At 47.7% G+C, this 20705-nt stretch overlaps 1 protein-coding gene across 1 annotated transcript in view; it reads right to left on the reverse strand.

The window, feature by feature from the left end:
* WDR12 (WD repeat domain 12) overlaps positions 1 to 20705 on the reverse strand; it is a 92925-nt gene that overhangs the window by 57923 nt on the left and 14297 nt on the right. Inside the window, exon 3 of the mRNA XM_088460722.1 lies at positions 16828 to 16922. Within this exon, the coding sequence (XP_088316848.1) occupies positions 16828 to 16922 (95 nt within the window). The remainder of the gene's footprint in view (positions 1 to 16827; positions 16923 to 20705) is intronic.

Genomic DNA, 20705 nt, shown 5'->3' on the forward strand with positions numbered 1-20705 from the left:
TATTGAACCTACATTGCTGAACCTCAGCGCACACACATCAAAAGACAATCACACACTCAGTGATCCAGTTCCATAGAGGCAAGCAATAAATCAAGTGGGACCAGTTGATAGAGACGAACCACCACAGACATGTGCCCACCAACAGCATTTTTTAGGGATGAGGACAGGGTCTCCACCAACCAAGAAGCCCACCACCACACCCAGCAGATCAGTAGAAAGAAAGTTAGAAGAGGATGTACAGGAGGACAGAAAAATACAACGGATAGACGTAAGACAACACATGTAGCAGGTCAAGGTATTTTTAACCTCAACGACTTAGAATTGACCAAAGACCACATCAGTGTGCTAGATAAAGGACTTAAATTTGCCCCCCACCACCAACATGGACAAATTCACTAGTACCTTGACATTCAGAAATTTACAAGAAAACTCACCCTAAAAAAATTCTTCCAAAACACACCATTACCACAGTACAAACCGAAAGACGCAGAGACATACAAAAACACACTCATCTCAAACCACCTTCCGAATTCTACCCCAGCCATATGAAAGGGAATCATATAAACACCTTCACCAGCATGATAGAAAATTATTGAATTACACTATGCAACCAAAACACAAAACCTAAGGGGGAAAGGGGGGGGGGGGGGGTTAGGGAGTAGTCATCTTACGCAAAAAGGACTGTATCAGAGAAGCCAATAGATTATTGAATGACACAACCACCTACAAAAAACTACACAAAGACCCGACACATGATTTTCAAGAAGAGCTCAGAAGCCTACTCAAGGAAGGACTAGACAACGGAATACTTACACCTCAAGAACATTCATTCATAGATACACCACACCCCAAAATTCCAGTTTTTTACTACTTACCAAAAATCCACAAGGACAAAAATAACCCACCCGGCAGACCCATAATATCCGGTATAGACTCACTGACATCAAATTTATCCCAATAACTTGGCCTATTCCTACAACCATACGTGAAACTACAAAAATCATACATAAGAGACACAACCGATATTCTGAACAAACTTCAGAACATAACCTGGGGGGGGACGGACTCTGGCTAGCTACGAGTGACATCACCTCACTGTACAGTGTCATAGAACACACACATGGTACAGCAAACAGTGAACACTACCTCTCACAAGACCCGGGATGACACCTGAATAACGAAATCTCATCACCAGAAGTATACAATTCATATTACAACATAATTATGTCTGGTTTAACGATAACCACTACCTCCATATCACAGGAACAGCGATGGGGACGAGGTTTGCGCCAAGCTGGGCTAACCTCTTCATGAGTCACTGGGAGGACAACTTCATCTGGTCCTGTGTCGAGCTTGACGTGAACCTCGTCCTCTGGGTAAGATTCATAGACGACATTGCCTTTATATGGCGGGGCGACCTGGACTCACTTACACAATTTCAGGATTACATAAATCAGAACGGCCTAAATTTGAAATTTACAAAACATAGTAAGACAGAAATAGAATTCTTCGATTTACACATATTTGTAAACAACAACTAAATCCATACAAAACATTCCACAAAGAGGTGGACGTGAATAGTTTTATTCTTGCCACCGGTAGTCACCATCCAAATTGGCTTAAGCGCATTTCAATAGGACAATACAAGAGGATAAGGAGGAATTGTTCCAGCGTCAGCGACTTCGACTCTCAGGGACACCTTAGAACACAATTACTAGAGAAATAGTACGATGACACCACAATATGCAAAGCATTTCAGTAAGTAAAGAATTCATATAGAGAACGACTGCTACATTATAAACCAAAACCAGTAGACAAACAAGAGTCCCATGAGTTATACTTCGTAACTCAGTACACCAGTCAGGCAAACAAAGTCAAAAACATTGTTAAGAAACACTGGCCAATTCTTTTACAAGACGAAACTTTATCCACAATTCTACCACCCCAACCGAGAATAGTTTTCCGGAAGGCAGCAGATTGTAGGACTAAACTAGACAAAAACCATTTCAAGTACAAACCACACTAACTGGTGCTCCACCAGGGGGAGGTTTTCATTACTGCGGAGTCTGCTTAGCGTGCAAAACCACGAGAAAGACAAGTACTAAATCCATCAAGACACTAACATCCACTTCCAACCATTCAGTCCACACAATTAAGGACCATGTAATGTGCCACAGTAAAGGAGTCATCTATTTGCTGACATGTCCCTGTGTGAAGCAGTACGTTGGGAGGACCATTAGACCCCTGAAAAACAGAATCAGCGAACACATTCGCAATATTCAGAAAGGCTCAGAAGACCAGCCCATGTCCGCACACTGTAAAAACAACCACCAGTGTGATCCAATACAACTAGACTTTGTAGGCATCAAGAGTGTAAAACCCAACTGGAGGGGTGGCGACTACTTGAAACAAATAAACAAAGGAACTTAGATACATGATAATCCTAGATACCCTGACACCAAAAGGCCTCAACTTAGACAATGAGGTTAAATCCATCATCTGTTCCTAAGTCAATGATACCCCATTGTGCCAGAATACTATACCCAATCACTACCGCCCGGACAACAATACCCCATCGTGCCAGAATACTATACCCCCATCACTACCGCCCGGACACCACCACCAGAGCGGGCATATGAGACAGTAACCATAGCAACACAAACATTGGACCCATAGTACTACATCTGGTATGGACCCGCATACAGAACCACACAAAACATACCAGAACAAACAATATCATCCAGTCTGTAACCACGTATGTCCTATTATAATCCAGTATATCAATCTAATACATCATTTCACATATCCACTTTCAACTCATCACCATTGCATGTTCTATACCAATGTATATTATATATGCCGGTCATTATAGACGCATTAACATACACACATCAGGACCAAATCACCAATAAGAGTTCAACCATCTGAACACACAGGTCTACTTAACACTGTCTGCTTCTAAATACCACTATGATTACTATCATTACCATTATGACTGTTGCCACGTTCACCTTAATGTGTAACATTTAGACCATCACGGATCAGCATATAACCAGAATGATATGATTTGAATATGCTCAATTCCACTGCACATCAGATCTCAAACAGTTTACAAACGTTAATTAGCAGATCAACCACTCATTGCAGCATGATTGACACCTGTGTATCAAGACTAACACAAGAAACCACCAATGGTTAAGTACCATTAACCCAGGGCTCGACAAATCCCGGGGGCTAGGTCGCCATGGCTACCAGATTTTGCTGCCTGGCTACTAGAGTTTGCAGTGAGAGAGGAAGCAGATCCTCATCTGCCCCGGCGGAGATTCGTGCCTATAGTATTGCGGAGTTCATATCATGCACAGGAGTGCACGCGCTGAGTGTTGCCTGCGGTGACTGCTGTGCCTGTGTCTGTCCCGGCCTGCACTGATGACTTCTCTCCATCCTGGCCTGCTCTGATCCCTGCTGTCTGTCCCAGTCTACGCTGATCCTCCTGTACGTCCCGGTTGTCTACTGTCTCCTATCTCCGGCTGCATAGAGCTCTCCGGTAGTAGGGTCTATGCGTGGCCAGGGATTGTGGAGCGGCTTCAGAGGTATAGTGACCACGAGAGGAGGGGGGGTTTTGTTGTACTTTCTGGCACCATTATTTTATGTGAAATGTGGTCCGTTATTATTCAACTGTGACCATTTTGTGGACTAGTATAGTTTGTGTATAACACACAGAGCTGTGCTCCTCACTCCTGTAATTTATTTTGGGGTACAGTTGTCTGGCTCCTACACCTTCATCCTGGCTCCTAGATTTTAGAAAAATTTGTCAAGCCCTGCATTAACCAGATCACCAGAGTGCGAGCATGATCCACCTACGCCATTAGGGGGGTGCACCAAGACAATGATTTAACCCCCTTCATGCCAGAATCAACTAAACAGATCTCCTAGAGGAAGGCCAACAGTGGCCGAAACACGTTGAATGTTTACCACCCACGATTACGCAAAGTACATACCTGAACTACTACCTAAACCACCATTGTATCCAGTCTATAACCGAAGAGTCGTGTTCCCAGCAGCGGTCACGGGACTCGTAGGTATCCCAGGCAGAGGAGACGTCGTCCGCATCCACGAGCCGAGCTGACATCCACAGAGGGCCGAAGAGGGAGACAGCAGCAGCGTGGCAAGAGTCAGGTGAGATCCCGTTACAGAGAGGGGGTGTCCGGCAGAGATCGTAAGATCAAAACCGGTATCATCCCCTCCCCAGGCAGACTCAGACTACGGCCCAATCGGGACCCAGAGCAGTGTTACACCAAGCACGGCGCTGGTCCCACACGCCGATTAGTCACTCAGCCAGGGACCGCTGCCACAATGCCGCATGCTCCCACCATGAAGATAACCCGGGCACCGATCTTCCATCCACACACCCTGCTACACGGACTACCAAAGGGTCACATAACAGGACGCCGTTATCAGCCCTCACCCTAAAGACACTTGTTCACAGCACCCTGGTACTTGCCTACATCAGTGTTACAGTGCATCAGTGAACATTACTGCACGAGTTGTTTACTACTACTTGTGCCCAACTTTTTCCCCCCTCATCGTTGTGCCCCATTCCCCCTCCCCCCGCCCTTCCTTTGTCTGCTTGCTCAATCCCTCTGAGGACCACTGTGTTGTATTCTTATTCATTTATTTTTATTTTACTTTAGTCAACTTACCCATGTACTAAGTGTCAGGACTGCGACTATTTCAGTACATAAAGATAGATTACTTTTTCCCAAGTTCCTTTGTGGTCGTTGGAGGAGCTATCCTGCTTTCTGGCGTTCTTCACATACAGGGAAGAGAGAGTTAAAGTGAGCATCTGTTTCCAAGGTGTTGTCAGGTTGTGGGATTCCTAGATTGCTCATTATTTCAAACCTGATTCCATTTGGGTCACATGTTCTGAACTTCCTATGGATCACAGACCTCTAGTATAAAGCCTATTACTAACTGTGTCTCAGTGTCTGTGCAACATTACTTTCGGGTCTTTCTTGGACTCCTGCCAGATCCCTGCTGTGCCTGTGGGTTGCTGTGGACTTTGCATATCTCCGCTCATGTTCCAGCTAAACTTCTGATGCCAGTTACCAGCCGCACTACAGAGCTCAGCATAGCCATTACCTAAGTATTGTTTTTTACTCCACTGCTGTGGTTTCACCTTTTGCTGCACTATTTACTTTACTGTTGCCTCTCACTCCTGTGGACATCGAACCCATCTTCGTTACAGTTGTCAACTGCACCGTTACAGTTATCATCACCGCATCGCGGGGCTCAACCCCGTTCTGGATTCTAGTCACACCGCAGGGCTCAACCCTGTTCCGGAACCACACCGCTTCACAGAGCTCAACCCTGCTTCAACCTCCGCATCACAGGGCTCAACCCTGCTCCGTCTTCACTGCTTCACAGGGGTCAACCCTGCTCCGACCTCATCGCATCACAGGGCTCAACCCTGCTCCGACCTCACCGCATCACAGGGCTCAACCCTGCTCCGACCTCACCGCATCACAGGGCTCAACCCTGCTCCGACCTCACCGCATCACAGGGCTCAACCCTGCTCCGACCTCACCGCATCACAGGGCTCAACCCTGCTCCGACCTCACCGCATCACAGGGCTCAACCCTGCTCCGACCTCACCGCATCACAGGGCTCAACCCTGCTCCGACCTCACCGCATCACAGGGCTCAACCCTGCTCCGACCTCACCGCATCACAGGGCTCAACCCTGCTCTGACCTCACCGCATCACAGGGCTCAACCCTGCTCCGACCTCACCGCATCACAGGGCTCAACCCTGCTCCGTCTTTCACCGCATCACAGGGCTTACTCTGCTCCGTATCTCCATCACTACAGGGTTCCACCCTGGTGAAGCTCCTCTATACCATCCTGAGGTGTAGGCCGCATACTGGACTCGGGGTTCCCCACCATATTAACTTTTCTGTGTTAAAGACTATATGGGAGGTTTTCTCCTTTACTCATTACTGCTTATGTGAACCTCAGTGTTGTTGAGACTTTATGTGAGACGTTGCTATTATATTTCTCCTGTGAATAAATTCCATTTACTTTTATTCCGTGCTATCGAGATTTCATGAAAAGGTAATTCCTAAAGCCACCCCAGTTTATTGTGCCTAGTAGGCCTCCTCCCAGGAGTCTCAAGTGTCGGCAGCCATGACACTAAGCACCTACCTCATTAAATTGATGTTTTGAACATACATTAGTGCAATATTCTCTCTCCATCAAGCACCAATTGACTAAAACTTCACTTACACACTGCCAAGGGTGGTGCACTGTTACACTTAATTGTATTATTGTAGCTATAGAGAGTCAGACAATCTCTCATACAAGCGGCACACCCATTGCAGACCCCCCCCCCTCCGGTGCGCAATCTACATAATACCTGCATTAATTACTAGTGTTAAAATCATATTCGCTGGAAGAAAGATCCTCTGTATTCGAGAATCTAGGAGTGCCCCCAGGTGTGTTGGCGATGGGGAGGACTTTTTCCAATTGATGATCCATGTGTTTGCAGGCAGTCCATGGTCAGCTGGAGATGGCGTTGTAACACAACTGGTGAATGTGCCAAGATTAAGACGTCGTCTAGGTATGGCAGGATTCTGACTCCCTGGCGTCTGAGGTGGGCCTCCATAATTGTCATTATCTTGGTAAAGTCATGAGGTACTGTTGACAAACCAAAGGGCAGTGACTGAAACTGGTAATGTTGCTGCAGAATAGCAAACCTTAGGAACCGCTAGTGGGTTGGCGTAATAGGTACATGCAGGTATGCATCCTGAATGTCCAGAGAAACCATGAAATTCCCAGGTTTTGATGGGGGACTTGTACAAAAAAATTGCTAGGGAGGATGCCTCTGGAAGGTGAGAGTGTATCCCTGAGAGACCATTTCTTTGGACCCAGGCGTCTGTTTGATGCGAAGAGTAAGCAAAACAACGAAGTCTGCCCCCCACCCTGGGATCCCCCGTCACATCAGGCGGAGTGTTTGTCGTCAAACTTGGAAGCCGGACGTCTGGCCAACCAATACTGCTCGACTCATGGCTTGGTGGTCTTGGGCGAACTAGACTGCCTAGGAAAGGACTGTCCTCTTGCATTACCCTGGGGGTGAAGACAGCCTAGGCTTAGGGGCATCTGCTGATGGCAGAAAGGCAGATTTTGAAGCTGCCGCAGTAGCCACAATCTTGTCCAACTGCCAACAGCCTGTCTCCAGAGAAGGGTAAAGTTTTCGAGTGCCTTCTTGGATCCCATGTCCACCTTCCAGGACCTTAGCCAAAGTACCTGGTGGACGACTACCGAAGTCGCAGATGCCTTAGAGGCAAGGAGACCAGTATTCAACGCAGCTTCTCCCAAATAAGAGGCTACTTCATGAATATGGGAGATGTTGGCCAGTTGACCCTGGTAGCGTCTGATGGCAGGCTCTCTTTCAGTGTCTCTGCCCATCCTTCGATAGCCTTAGCCATCCAGGCCACAGCTGGCATAGTCATAGCGCCAGAAAGCAAGTAGACTGATTTGAGACAAGATTCCAGTCTTCTATCCGTGGCATCCTTAAGGGAGGATGTAGATGGTAAAAGCAGCGTATAGCTTCTGACTAAGCGTGCCGCATGTGAATCAACAGTGGGAGGGACTTCTCATTTAGTACAACCTAGTAGGGAGAGGGTAAAGAGACGCTAGTTTTTTTGGGACCTGGAACAGTTTGCCAGAAGTACCCCAAGCTTCTCTCATGAGCTCAGTTAGCTGTTCTGACTCAGGGAACTTAGCCTTAACCACCTTTTGACGTTTAAACATCGGTGTTTTAGGCTTAGGGGCCGGTCTATCATGCTCTATATTCAGGATTGATTTAACCGCCCTCACTACAGCAGGAACATCCACTGTTGAATGACTGTGCTTCTCACCAGAGTGTGAGTCATCTGCCTCCTCAGATGATGCGTCAGAATCCGAAAACTGGGTAGACTGAGAGGATGATACAGTCCACCTATGTGCTTTGGTGGCCCACGGTCTGTCCGCCTGTAACTTTTGCTGAGGGGCGGCAGACATATGAGCCATATTCTGAACTGAGTGGGCATAAACATCCATCCAAGGAGAATGTATAGATGGTACAGACATAGTAGGCTGAAAAAGGTGTGGGTACCCCATGGTGGGAGGCAGTATGGGGCCTGATAAGCGATCCACTAGCTCCCTCATAACCTGGGATAAGGATGACACCCAAGGTGGCTCCTGGACAGGGGCTGGTACGGTGGACTGGTGAGTAGATTTATAACAATTAGCACACAGAACATCCTGTATGAAATCCTGAGGGAAAGCCCGCAAAACAGGATATGCATGTAAACAGCACAGGGGCCTTGGCCTACTGTTTATCCTGGTCTTTAGAAGGCATAGAAATAGCCAGTAAGTAGCACACAATAAGTGTAAAGCTAAAAATGCAATGTGACACCCCTCACAGTAATAATGAACCCCTACAAACCTGGTAGTTGGGGGTTTAAGAAAGAGCAGCAGGGATAGATACAACTGACAGTCAGAAAATTTAAGGAAGAATATCACCACAGCAGAGCTAGCACAAGTCACATACAATGCATATAAATATACGGGCACTAAATCAACTACTCAAGCCTCCAAGGGCTGGTAGGATTTGTGCGCTGTATAACCTGGCCCCAGGAAGAGGTATACAGGTAGACTGTACCCAAATCTCCTGAGACCTGTAGCTTCAGAAAAGCCTCTGATTAATAGCTGCTGAGCGTCTCATATAGGGAGGAGGGTGAAGAGGATGAGGAGCAGCTCAGAGGGATCGCGCTCTGGGCGGGGGAGGAGCTGCCGTGGGAGAGCTTACCTCCCCGCTGGGTGCCGCTGGCCTCTAACATGGTCCCCGACAGCAGCCTTTAACTGCCCTTGTGGTCTAGTGGGGGGAGCGGACACATTCCTGACCCCTGTGTGAAAAGCTAAATTAACCAGGCAACCTCCCGTGGACTGCCATCCAAGCAGTGACCAGGCCCCCCAAAATCATGCGAAAATAAGCATGATCAGTGCAGGGTGGCTATAAATACAATCCTTAGCAAAGAGAAAAGAACCTATCAGACTATTTCATTTTCCTGGACCAAAATAAAAAATTTCTAAAGAACTACTAGTCCATCCTAATCCACTAATAGTCAAATACTCAGATTTACTTACATTAGGCCAACACCACTATGAAAGTTTCATAGAATTGGCCACCTGTGCTAAAAAATGATTAGACAGACTACTTAAGGCCCCCATACATCAGCAATCAATTGTGGCAAATTTGCAATGTATAGGATTCACAGATCGCAAAATTTCAACCAAAAAGAGATTGGAATTGTAGTGTTCACTCTAGCCCCAGCGGCAGGCAGGGCGCCGGAGCAAGAGAAGGCACCTCTGCGCGCGCCTAAGGCGCGTGGCCAATGAAAAGGGGGCGTGTCTATAAGACGCGTCCCCTTTTCGCCACTCTTGGAGGCGTGCCCGGCACTTACGGACACGCCTTGCAGCCCCCAAGCACTGCTGACAGGGAGAGTAGATGGCGGACGCATGTGTCCGGCATCTAATCACCGGGTCACTGCACATTTCCCCACCCGCGGGACACTGCGACCCGCGGGTGAAGAGGGCAGGGCGCTTTTTAGAGAGATAGAGATATATAAATAGAATACACATACATATATATTACACACACATATATTTACATACACACACATAGATATATATATATATATATATATATATCTATCTATCTCTAACACACCATTAAGATCCCCTTTGCTAGTTGGTGTATAGTGATTCTGCAACTTACAAAATGTCCAGAAATAAAACTACTAAGGATACGAGTTCTACAGCACTACACACACGTGTAACAAGTGTGACTGTTATTCCTCCTCAGGATCCAGAGCATGACTGTCTGTGTGCCAATTGCTTTGGGGCCCTGCAATAGTTGATTTCGCCTATGGCTTCTAGTCCAGAACCAGCTTGGGCGCCTCGTCTGATACACAGTCTACAAATTGTGACATTACCCTGTGTCAGTACCTATGCCGCCTGTCCCTGTGCCACAGCTTCCCATGGCGGAGACACCCTGGATGCAGACTTTTCCCCAGTCTGTCCAGGGGCAAACCCAGGTGTCCATGTCATTTCAGCAAACGCTTGATCGTGATGGGGCTCCTAGGTGTAGACCTGCTCCACACTAAAGTCCAACGTCGTTATCTGGCAGAAATTCAGGAGGTTTCCTTGGATGGTGAGGCTAGTGCCTCCATCGCTTCAGACGTGGAGACGTCCTCTGTTTAGGAAGAAACTATGGCCCCTACAGACGTAGAAGCTATGATTAGAGCAGTTAAGTCTATTTTTTTGGTGGAGGAAGAGTAACAACCCCCTAGATCTAATTGTGCATACACACGGTCAGATCAGACAACGATATCGTTGTCTGATCGTCCTGCATGTGCTGGATGATCGATATCGATCATCCAGCACACCACCAACTCCCAAACGACCCGCGATCGACGATCGTGGGTCCCTATAGTAAACTGGTCGATATCGACCAGGCTGGACTGCATGCACGGGCGATGGTCGTTATTGTTATCGACCATCCGTGCCCGCACATCGTCCGACGTTTGGGGGTTAAAAGGGGCCCAAAATTGACGATATAAACGATGTAATGATAAACGATATCGTTAAATTTCGTCCTTCAAAATCTGACCGTGTTTATGCACCATTAGGCTTCTGTCTTTAAAAAGACAGAAAATTTCCGTCTTCTGCGCAGCTTGAAGATTTCTTGGTGGAAGCGTTGTTACACCCTAGCAGACGCTTCCAGGTTTCCAAGCGTATTGCAACCTTTTAGCCTTTTCCAGCAGCGCATAGAGCTAAGTGGAAGTCCCCGGTGGATGCCCACATTACACATCTTATTAGGTCATCTCTTCTACCTGTACCAAATACGGCATCTCTCAAAGATCCTACAAATAGGAAACTGAAGAATTTCTTAGAGACTATTTATGTGAATGCAGGAGCTCTGGCTCGTTCAACCGTGGCATCTGCTTGGGTAGCTAAAGCTGTAGGTTTGTGGTACAAACCAACCACTACCAATTTCAAGCATTGCTCTTTGGTCTGTCCACGGCCCCTCGTGTGTTCATGAAGGTCATGGCAGCGTTTCTACGATGCATGGGCATTAGAATTTTACCATATCTGGATGGCTTGGTTCTCTTGTTGCAATCTCCAGAGCTGCTCAGGGATCACATCCATCTGACTGGCTGCTTCAGTCTCACGGGTGGATAATCAACTGGAAGAAGTCCACGGTGTCTCCATCCCAGGGAATGCTCCACCTGGGAGCCTTTTTGGATTCCAGAACTCAGTTTTCCTTCCTCCAGACTAGATTTTGTCATTGCAAACCAGAATTCACAACTTTGTCAGTCTGCGGCGAGTGTCCATTCACTCATGCATTCAAATTCTGGGGTCGTTCGTTTCGACTTTCCACATGGTGGAGTAAGGACAGTTTGACTCCCGGCCTCTCCAGGAACTCATTCTGAGGCGTTGGATCAAGTCAAGTCCGAACCTCAAGGCTCAGACTTTGATTCTCCCACAAGAAGTTTGTCTCGCCCTACTGTGGTGGCTCCAGCGTTCTCATCTGGACAAGGGTTGCCCCTTTTGGATCCAGGACTGGTTCCTTCTCACTACCAATGCAAGCCTTCGGGGGTGGGGGGGCTGTAACTTGTCAGCTCAACTTTCAGGGCCGTTGGACGCATCAGGAGAGCCAGCTTCCCATAAACATTCTGAAGCTTCGTGCCGTATACAGGGCACTGTCACGCACAGCACCTCCTTCGGGGTTGTCCAGTGAAGATACAGTCGGACAACACAACAATGGTGGCATATATAAATCACCAGGGCGGCGCTCGAAGTCAAGGAGGTAAGTAGAATACTTTGCTGGGCGGAGCAGCATCTTCCGGCTCTGTCCGCAGTCTTCATCCCGGGAGTTCAACATACATGCCGGAGAGAGGAGGTTACATCCGGATGTCTTCCAGCTGCTAGTCAGTCGCTGGAGCCTACCAGACATCGACATGATGGCATCTCGCTACAATCACCAGCTTCCTAGATATTTCCCCCATGCCAGGGATCCAGGAGCTCTCCTGGTGGATGCACTGTCGGTTCCTTGGACATTCCCTTGATTTAGGTCTTCCCTCCAATCTCAATGATTCATCAGGTACTTCGCAAGTTCAAGCTGGAAGGAGGCTCTCTTATGCTGGTGGCTCCGGATTGGCCACGACAAGTGTGGTACGCAAATCTCCTGGGCCTGTCAGTAGAGGCTGCTGCTGCGGCTGGATCTGTTGTTTCAAGGTCCCTGTCTAGATTTGGACCTGGCCAGGTTCGCATTGACGGGGTGGCTCTTGAGACATCCATCCTAAGAGCAAAGTGATTCTCTCAAAGAGTTGTTCGGACCATGTTGCAGGCTAGAAAACCTTCTTCTGCTTATGTTTATAACAGAATTTGGCGTGCCTACGGTCGATTTGCATTGGCTCACATGGAAAACAGTGTTTCTGTTGGCCATTGTGTCGGCTCGGATTTCAGCGCACTCTCGTGTTGCTCTCCATTTCTTGTGTTCCATCCTGACAGGGCTGTCTTACGGACTCGCCAAGGCTACCTTCCCAAGTTAGTGTCCTGTTTTTATATTAAATGAGGAAATAGTGGTTCCTGCATTTCAGTTTTCAGATCCATCTCTCTGAGACTTCGTTGGATGTGGGGAGGGCTCTCCTTTTGTATGTCAAGCGGACTAAGAGGTTTCGTCAGTGAGGACTTCATGGGTGGCACGCTCTGGGACTTCTGCAAAACAGCTTTGTAAGGCTGCCACATGGTCGTCTACTCACACTTCGGGCTTTCTGTGCTCACTGCAGCTCAGGAGCGTCCCCGCCCTTAGGGGACAGTTTTAGGAAGTCCAAAAGTAAACACTGTGTCCCCTAGTGGAGGAAGAAGAAAAGGAGACTTATGTCTTACCTGTTAAACCTGTTAAGTCCTTTTCTTCGACTCCATAGAGGGTACAGGGCGCCCGCCCTGACGCACCTGTCTGCGGGGGGTGTTTCCTTTGCGACCGGTCCGGCGGTGCTTCCATGATATGTATGGTTCTGTATGTCTGCTGGCATTCCTTCTCTTCTCCTCTGCCTCGCTCATGCCGTGGGCTTGCAAACTAAACTGAAGTCCAGTGCCTGGGAGTGGGGTATAGAGGAGCGGAGCTTGGGCTTCTGGGTAAATTGCTTTAACCATTTAGTGCCCAGTCTCTCCTCTGCCAGCTATACCTAAAGTAGACCCTGTGCCCCAAGACAGAAGTCTCCTTATTTAATTAAAAAAATCTCTCAGTAAAATTAAATGATCTATCAGATACTTAACCAAACTCTCATATGGAGTTGCTGAGGATACAGGAAAATGATAGGAGCTTTTGCCAACAGAATCAGCAGAGTCTCCCTCAGCTGCTAGACTAAACTCTTGTCAGGGATACTCCCTTAATTAATTGATTCATTATAGTCCAGCCATTCCTTCTCCCCATAGGAGTATGTTCTGCTCCCTTCTGACCGGGTAATACACACTCACTGGGCTCAATCCAATTAACTGCGAAAACAGAGTTGACGTTGGAACCGCGTTAAAATACGGGTAATGGCAGCGCATCTTGCAAACCTCGCGGCCAACTCGGAGCCCAAATTCGCATAATTTTGCTCGAAGCCCTATGGAGCGGCAAATACTTTAAATGCAAATACTGGCTGCTGTCAAGTGCGCCCGTTGTGTACTTGGGTTGACCCCACAGTGTGTGTGTGTGTGTGTGCGCGTGTATATATATATATATTTTTTTTTTTATTACACTGTTAGATTTGGGAATAGAGTAAAGCTAGTTACACACACACAGATTTTTTTGGTTCGGGACGAGGAACGGGACGATTTTTCTGAAAATTGGAAGCCCCAATATCTGTGCTACACATTATGCAATTTTTTCTTAGACGGTACCGATTCTTAACCACACTGATTTTACATATGTCCACCCACAGGGAGGATGACATAGTGACAGGAGGACATAGGGAATATGGGCAGGGTATAGAGAATGTACAGCACACAGGGAGGATGATATAGTGACAGGAGGACATAGGGAATATGGGCAGGGTATAGAGAACGTACAGCACACAGGGAGGATGACACAGTGACAGGAGGACATAGGGAATATGGGCAGGGTATAGAGAATGTACAGCACACAGGGAGAATGATATAGTGACAGGAGGACATAGGGAATATGGGCAGGGTATAGAGAACGTACAGCACACAGGGAGGATGATAGAGTGACAGGAGGATATAGGGAATATGGGCAGGGTATAGAGAACGTACAGCACACAGGGAGGATGATATAGTGACAGGAGGACATAGGGAATATGGGCAGGGTATAGAGAATGTACAGCACACAGGGAGGATGATATAGTGACAGGAGGACATAGGGAATATGGGCAGGGTATAGAGAACGTACAGCACACAGGGAGGATGATACAGTGACAGGAGGACATAGGGAATATGAGCAGGGTATAGAGAATGTACAGCACACAGGGAGGATGATATAGTGACAGGAGGACATAGGGAATATGGGCAGGGTATAGAGAACGTACAGCACACAGGGAGGATGATAGAGTGACAGGAGGATATAGGGAATATGAGCAGGGTATAGAGAACGTACAGCACACGGGGAGGATGATACAGTGAGAGGAGGATATAGGGAATATGTGTATGATGTGTATAAGGGATATGGGTCAATCAATCTATTATGATAATTTAGCATGTTTTTCTTTTGTTTATTTCTTATATATAGTTCTTGTTGTTTATCCCCATTTACACCCGAATTTACCTTACCATGATGCCTGGTTTATGGTCTGGTATAGTCAGACATTTGGTATTTACATGTAACTGTATATCCTCTGACTAAGGTCATTTATGGATTAATTTCTTGCCTGCACCCTGTTTGTTGTGATCATATTTGATATATATTTGATTATAGGTATTTGTTTTCAGAAGTCATGTTGAATCGCAGGATGTAAACAAAGTTGTGTTTATTGACTGGTTGTATACCGGTCTAGCCCCGCCCCCTAGTGATGGAGTAATCTTGGCTCCGCCCTCTGGGTGACATGGTTGGTTCTGACATTTATGTGGACCTTCAGCAAGATCAGAGTTGGACAGGGGTTCTGCCCATCTACCTCTCGTATGCTAGAGGGGCTTAGTGGCGCGAGAGCGTGGTTGCTCTCACCACTTGGGATTATTGTTAGTATGCGTCCTGTGTGGATGCATCCGTTGCCTGGCAACCGGATAGCAGTGTGACGGGACTTCCGGTCTACGGCACGTGACTCCCGATTTCTCGTTGGTGTCCGTCACCGCGGCTCAGCGTGGTGATTTGATGATGGGAGGCCTCTGTGTACAGGTAAATGGGTATATAAGGAGGTTTTTGTTACATTATTGTATACTGCCTGATGACGTGATTATCTATATAAGGACGTTGTTTATGCTGTGATGCTGGAGTCTTGAGGAAGGTCCTCACACAAAGAAAAAAGTCTGATGTACCATAGCCTATTAGAGGCAATAAGGGAAGGTGCCGCTAAAAAAGGAGCTTAAAAAACATCAAACAATAACCCACAAGGAGACATTTCCTAAACAGTGGAACAATTGTCGGCAAACATTCGTTCATCTACACTCTTTTGGAGGTAAAATTAGCTAAAAACAAATGATCTATTAAACAAATAAAAAGAGTAGATAATGTATCAGGTCCATGATGTGATCACATAATCAGGCCTCAGTTATCTAGCATGAGAAAGCCTGCGCAGAACCTCTGATGTCGGCCAAAAGAAACTGCAAGATAAAGAAAGCAGGATATTGGTTACTTAGGGGTCAATCCTATTATTAGGTGCGAATTGCGAGATGTGATTTTCACTTCGATTCGCATAGCGACTTCATTTTGCCATCCAATCAGCAACTCACACTGATCAGTCAGACTGAACTCGCAGCTTTCTACTCGCACCTCCCTGAGGGTGAGAAACGGAAATTCTTTATTTTAAGGATAAAATGTGGGGACACTGTGCTGAAGCCCTCGGACACCCCCTAATGACCAATTAGGCAATTGGAAGTTTGTAATTAGTTTATTTAGTCCAATAATTTTTACATAATTTTTTGGAGGTAAAAAAACCCCATAAAAAACATTTCCTCAAATTACCCCAAAATTAACTTTGTTAGTTTAGGCACCCCAAATTTAATTACTACAATCTTTTAGTTGAAAAATAATAGTTTTTATCATTTTTTCCCCAAGGTGCCCTCAAAGTACCCCAAAATCACCCTTTTTCCTAGGTTATTGTTGTTGCATTTTTCGTTTAATTTGTTTGAGATTAAATGAAAATAGTTTGTTTTTTATCATTTTCTTGCATTTAAAAAACAAAAATAAACAAAAAAAAAGCACAAATCACCCATTTGACACCATTTCAAAACCTACAGTAACTTCCTAATGGACACAAACAGCCTGCTAACGCAATTATCCATTTTGGGGGTTCCAGGATGGTCTCCCCCATATTTGCATGCATTTCTCACAATCTCATTTGGCAGTCAGTTTGCACCCCTTCGCTGCGAGTAGTGTGAATAGACATTTTTAATTGGATTGGAGAATTCTCGGGAGCGCGCTTCGCAGCGGTGTGGGAGTTTAAAGAAAAACTGGCTACTTGCAATTCGCACCTAATTGGATATAGCCCTTAGGGTATTGCATAGCAATGGCCAGGAACAGGACAGCACAGATACAATAACCTAGGTCAGTAAGCACAATCACTTACTGTTGACATGCCCTCGGCCTCCACATGTTTGATAAGTGGCATCCGCAGGAACTGACTCTTAATAAGGAAATCAAAATCCACGGGACGGTGATCATCTGTTTTAATAAATTAAGCAGTAGTTTAGGATAAAGAAATTATAAAACATTATTTGAGAAAATAAATAATTTTTATGTAAGTGACCCCTAAAAATTTGATCTCACAGCTTAAGTGCACCTTGATATTCATTCAAATGTGGTAATTAAATGATTACTTGTAAACTGCCAAACACTTGAAAATTCACAGTAACATGTATAACCGCCCCCCCCCCCTCTATTTTCAAGCCCAATTCAGCACCTATAGATCACGTAGGATGAACTGACCTACAGGTGCCGACCACTTCTACATATTTTAGGATAAGGCAAGCAATGTAGTCACGCTCTCTGCTCCTCTATACACTGTGACATCATCATGACCACACAGCGTTATTAGAAGACGTACGCGACTAGAAAGCAGGAGGAAGCCAGACTAGTGACGGTGTAACCAAGCCAGACTAGTGACGGTGTAACCAAGCCAGACTAGTGACGGTGTAACCAAGCCAGACTAGTGACGGTGTAACCAAGCCAGATTAGTGACGGTGTAACCAAGCCAGACTAGTGACGGTGTAACTAAGTAGTTCAACTGTGGTACTGCATCGGTGTAGACAGACTGTGGGTGCTGCTGGCACCCTTGGCTACAGCCCGATGGTTTATCAGGCACAAGCTAATTGGCACTATCCCCCCCCTCAATTATCCACCTCTGCACCCAGTGTGTAATGGGAGTTAGGCAGGAGCCTAGGTTCCATAATGGATGGTCTGGCTGTAGTATGTATATAGGAGAGTACCCATAAGGGGAAGAAGAACTTACCCTTGTTATCTCTATTTCTACGAAGTCCATAGGGTTCCACAGGATACCTTGGGTATAGGTGTGACGTCAGTCATCGGGCACCAAAGAGTTAAGCTTTCGGCCTCCCAGGATGCACTAGGTCCCCCTCCTATACCCCGCCCCCGAGCCAAGGCACCTCAGTTAGTTATCAAGCCATAGGCCGGAGGAGGAGGAGAAGGAAGAGAGAGAAGATCTGGACACATACAAGAATCACATTCTCACCAGAGGGAGATGGAAAACCGGTGACCAGAGCAAAGCCCATCTGCAGCACAGGTGCGACAGGGCTGGAGTCCTGTGGAACCCTATAGACTTCGTAGAAATAGAGATAACAAGGGTAAGTTCTTACCATCTCTCATATTTTCTACTTCAGGGTACATAGGGTATCCACAGGATACCTTGGGGATGTCCCAAAGCAGTATCCTTTAAGGGTGGGGACGCTCCTGTGCAGAAAGGAGAATCCGCCGCCCGAAGGAAGCATCCTGAGAGGCGAAGGTGTCAAACCTGTAATACCTCACGAAGGTATGGACAGAGGACCACGTAGCAGCCTTGCAGATCTGGACTGCAGAGGCACCACGTCGAGCTGCCCACGAAGGACCCACAGACCAAGTGGAATGAGCATTCACAGAAGGAGGAACCGGCAGGCCTTCATGAAGATAAGCTTCAGAAATAGCCATACGGATCCAGGCTGCCAAAGTTTGCTTTGAAGCAGGCCAACCCTTTTTACGGAAGCCATAGAGGACAAACAAAGCGTCAGACTTCCTAAACGGAAGTCCTTAAGGCCCGCACAACATCCAAAGAGGCCTCACCCACGGACAGACCCGGTGAGTTAAAGGCCGGAACAACGATTTCCTCGTTAACATGAAACTGGGAAACAACTTTGGGAAGAAACTCGGGCCGAGTGCGGAGCACTGCCCTGTTCCCATGAAAAACCAAGAAAGGGGGTCTAAAAGAAAGAGCCCCTAACTCAGAAACACGTCTGGCCGAAGCAATAGCCAGAAGGAAAACAGTCTTAGCTGTTAGCCATTTAAGATCCACTGAGCCCAGTGGTTCAAACGGCGGTCCTTGGAGAGCCCTCAGGACCACAGCCAAATCCCAAGGCGCCACAGGTGGAACAAAGGGCGGCTGAATGCGGACAACACCTTGCATAAAGGTGCGCACATCCGGGATTGTAGCAATCCTACGGTGAAACCAAACAGACAGGGCCGAAACCTGTACCTTCAAAGAAGCAAGGCGAAGCCCATGATCTAGTCCCGCTTGTAGGAAGGCGAGAATCCGAGACAGACGAAACTCCCGCGGTGCATAACCTCTTGGTCGACACCACTGGAAGAACGTATGCCACACGCGATGGTATATCCTCGCGGAAGACGGTTTCCGAGCTCGCAACATGGTACGCACCACAGAGCTGGAAATCCCCCGGGACCTCAGCATGGCCGTCTCAACAGCCACGCCGTCAAAGACAGCCAAGTCAGGTCCGGGTGAAGACAAGGACCCTGAGACAGAAGGTCCGGTCGAAGCGGCAACCGCAATGGACTGTCCACGGACAGACCCTGAAGGTCTGAGAACCAGTGCCGTCTGGGCCACGCGGGAGCTATCAACAGGAGCGTCCCTCCTTCCTGTTTGAATTTCCGGATTACCCGTGGAAGAAGGGAGACCGGAGGGAACAGGTATGCGAACCGGAACGTCCACCGGACGGACAGAGCATCCACCAGAGACGCCCCTTCGTCTCTTGTGCGAGACCCGTACACCGGCAACTTGTTGTTGTGCCGGGACGCCATGAGGTCGATCTCCGGAAGACGCCACCTGTCCACCAGCAGTTGAAAAACGTCCGGGTGCAGGGATCATTCCCCCGGATGAACGTCCTGGCGACTTAGAAAGTCCGCCTCCCAATTTAGCACTCCCGGGATGAAGACCGCTGATATGGCCGGAAGATTGCGCTCCGCCCAAACCAGGATCCGAGAGACCTCTACGAGAGCCGCCCGACTGCGGGTTCCTCCTTGCCTGTTAATGTAGGCCACGGTGGTAGCGTTGTCCGACTGGACCTGTACCGGGTGACCCTGGAGAAACCGATGTGCCTGCTGGAGAGCATTGAAGACCGCACGGATTTCCAAGATATTTATGGGAAGCTCCGCTTCTGTCGGCGTCCACCTGCCCTGGAACAAGTGTGGACCCGAAACTCCTCCCCAGCCCCGAAGACTGGCGTCCGTTGTCAACAGGACCCAATTTGGAACCCAGAACGGACGTCCCTTGTTGAGGTGGGTCGTCTGTAACCACCAAGCAAGGGACAGGCGAACCTCCGGGGTGAGCACAATCGTCTGGGACTTCAGAGACTGAGGCAGCCCGTTCCACTTGGACAGGATCAGGTGCTGCAGAGGTCTGGAGTGAAACTGGGCGTATTCCACCATGTCGAACACCGACACCATGGAGCCCAGTAACCTCATCGCCGAGTGTAGGGACACCCGGCGGCTGTGCAGACAACTGCGCACCCTTGACTGTAAAGCAGAGATCTTGTCCTCCGTCACGAAGATCCTTTGCTGTCCCGAGTCCAATAAGGCTCCAAGATGCAGAATCCTCCGAGACGGGATTAGAGGGACATGCAGGTAAGCGTCCTGTATGTCCAATGACACCATGTAGTCCCCAGGTTCCAGCGCCAGAATGATGGACCGTAGGGTCTCAATCCGAAACTTCGGTACCCGCAAAGACCTGTTGAGTGCTTTGAGGTTGAGAATCGGACGATACGACCCATTGGGTTTCTGTACCAAAAAAATATTTGAATAGAAACCCTGGCCCCTCTGGGAGAATGGAACAGGCACTATAACTCCAGCCTGGAGCATAGTGTGCAATACCGTCCGCAGCTCCGTAGCCTTGTTCCGGTCTGATGGTAGACCCGTGGTGAAGAATCGAGCCGGGGGTCTGTGCCGGAAGGAGAGGGCGTACCCGTGGGAGACCACCTCCAGAACCCAAATGTCTGTCGTAGTGGT

Source organism: Taudactylus pleione, unplaced genomic scaffold (genome assembly GCF_031769625.1).
Source record: "Taudactylus pleione unplaced genomic scaffold, aTauple2 ptg000976l, whole genome shotgun sequence".
NCBI classification, from domain to species: domain Eukaryota; kingdom Metazoa; phylum Chordata; class Amphibia; order Anura; family Myobatrachidae; genus Taudactylus; species Taudactylus pleione.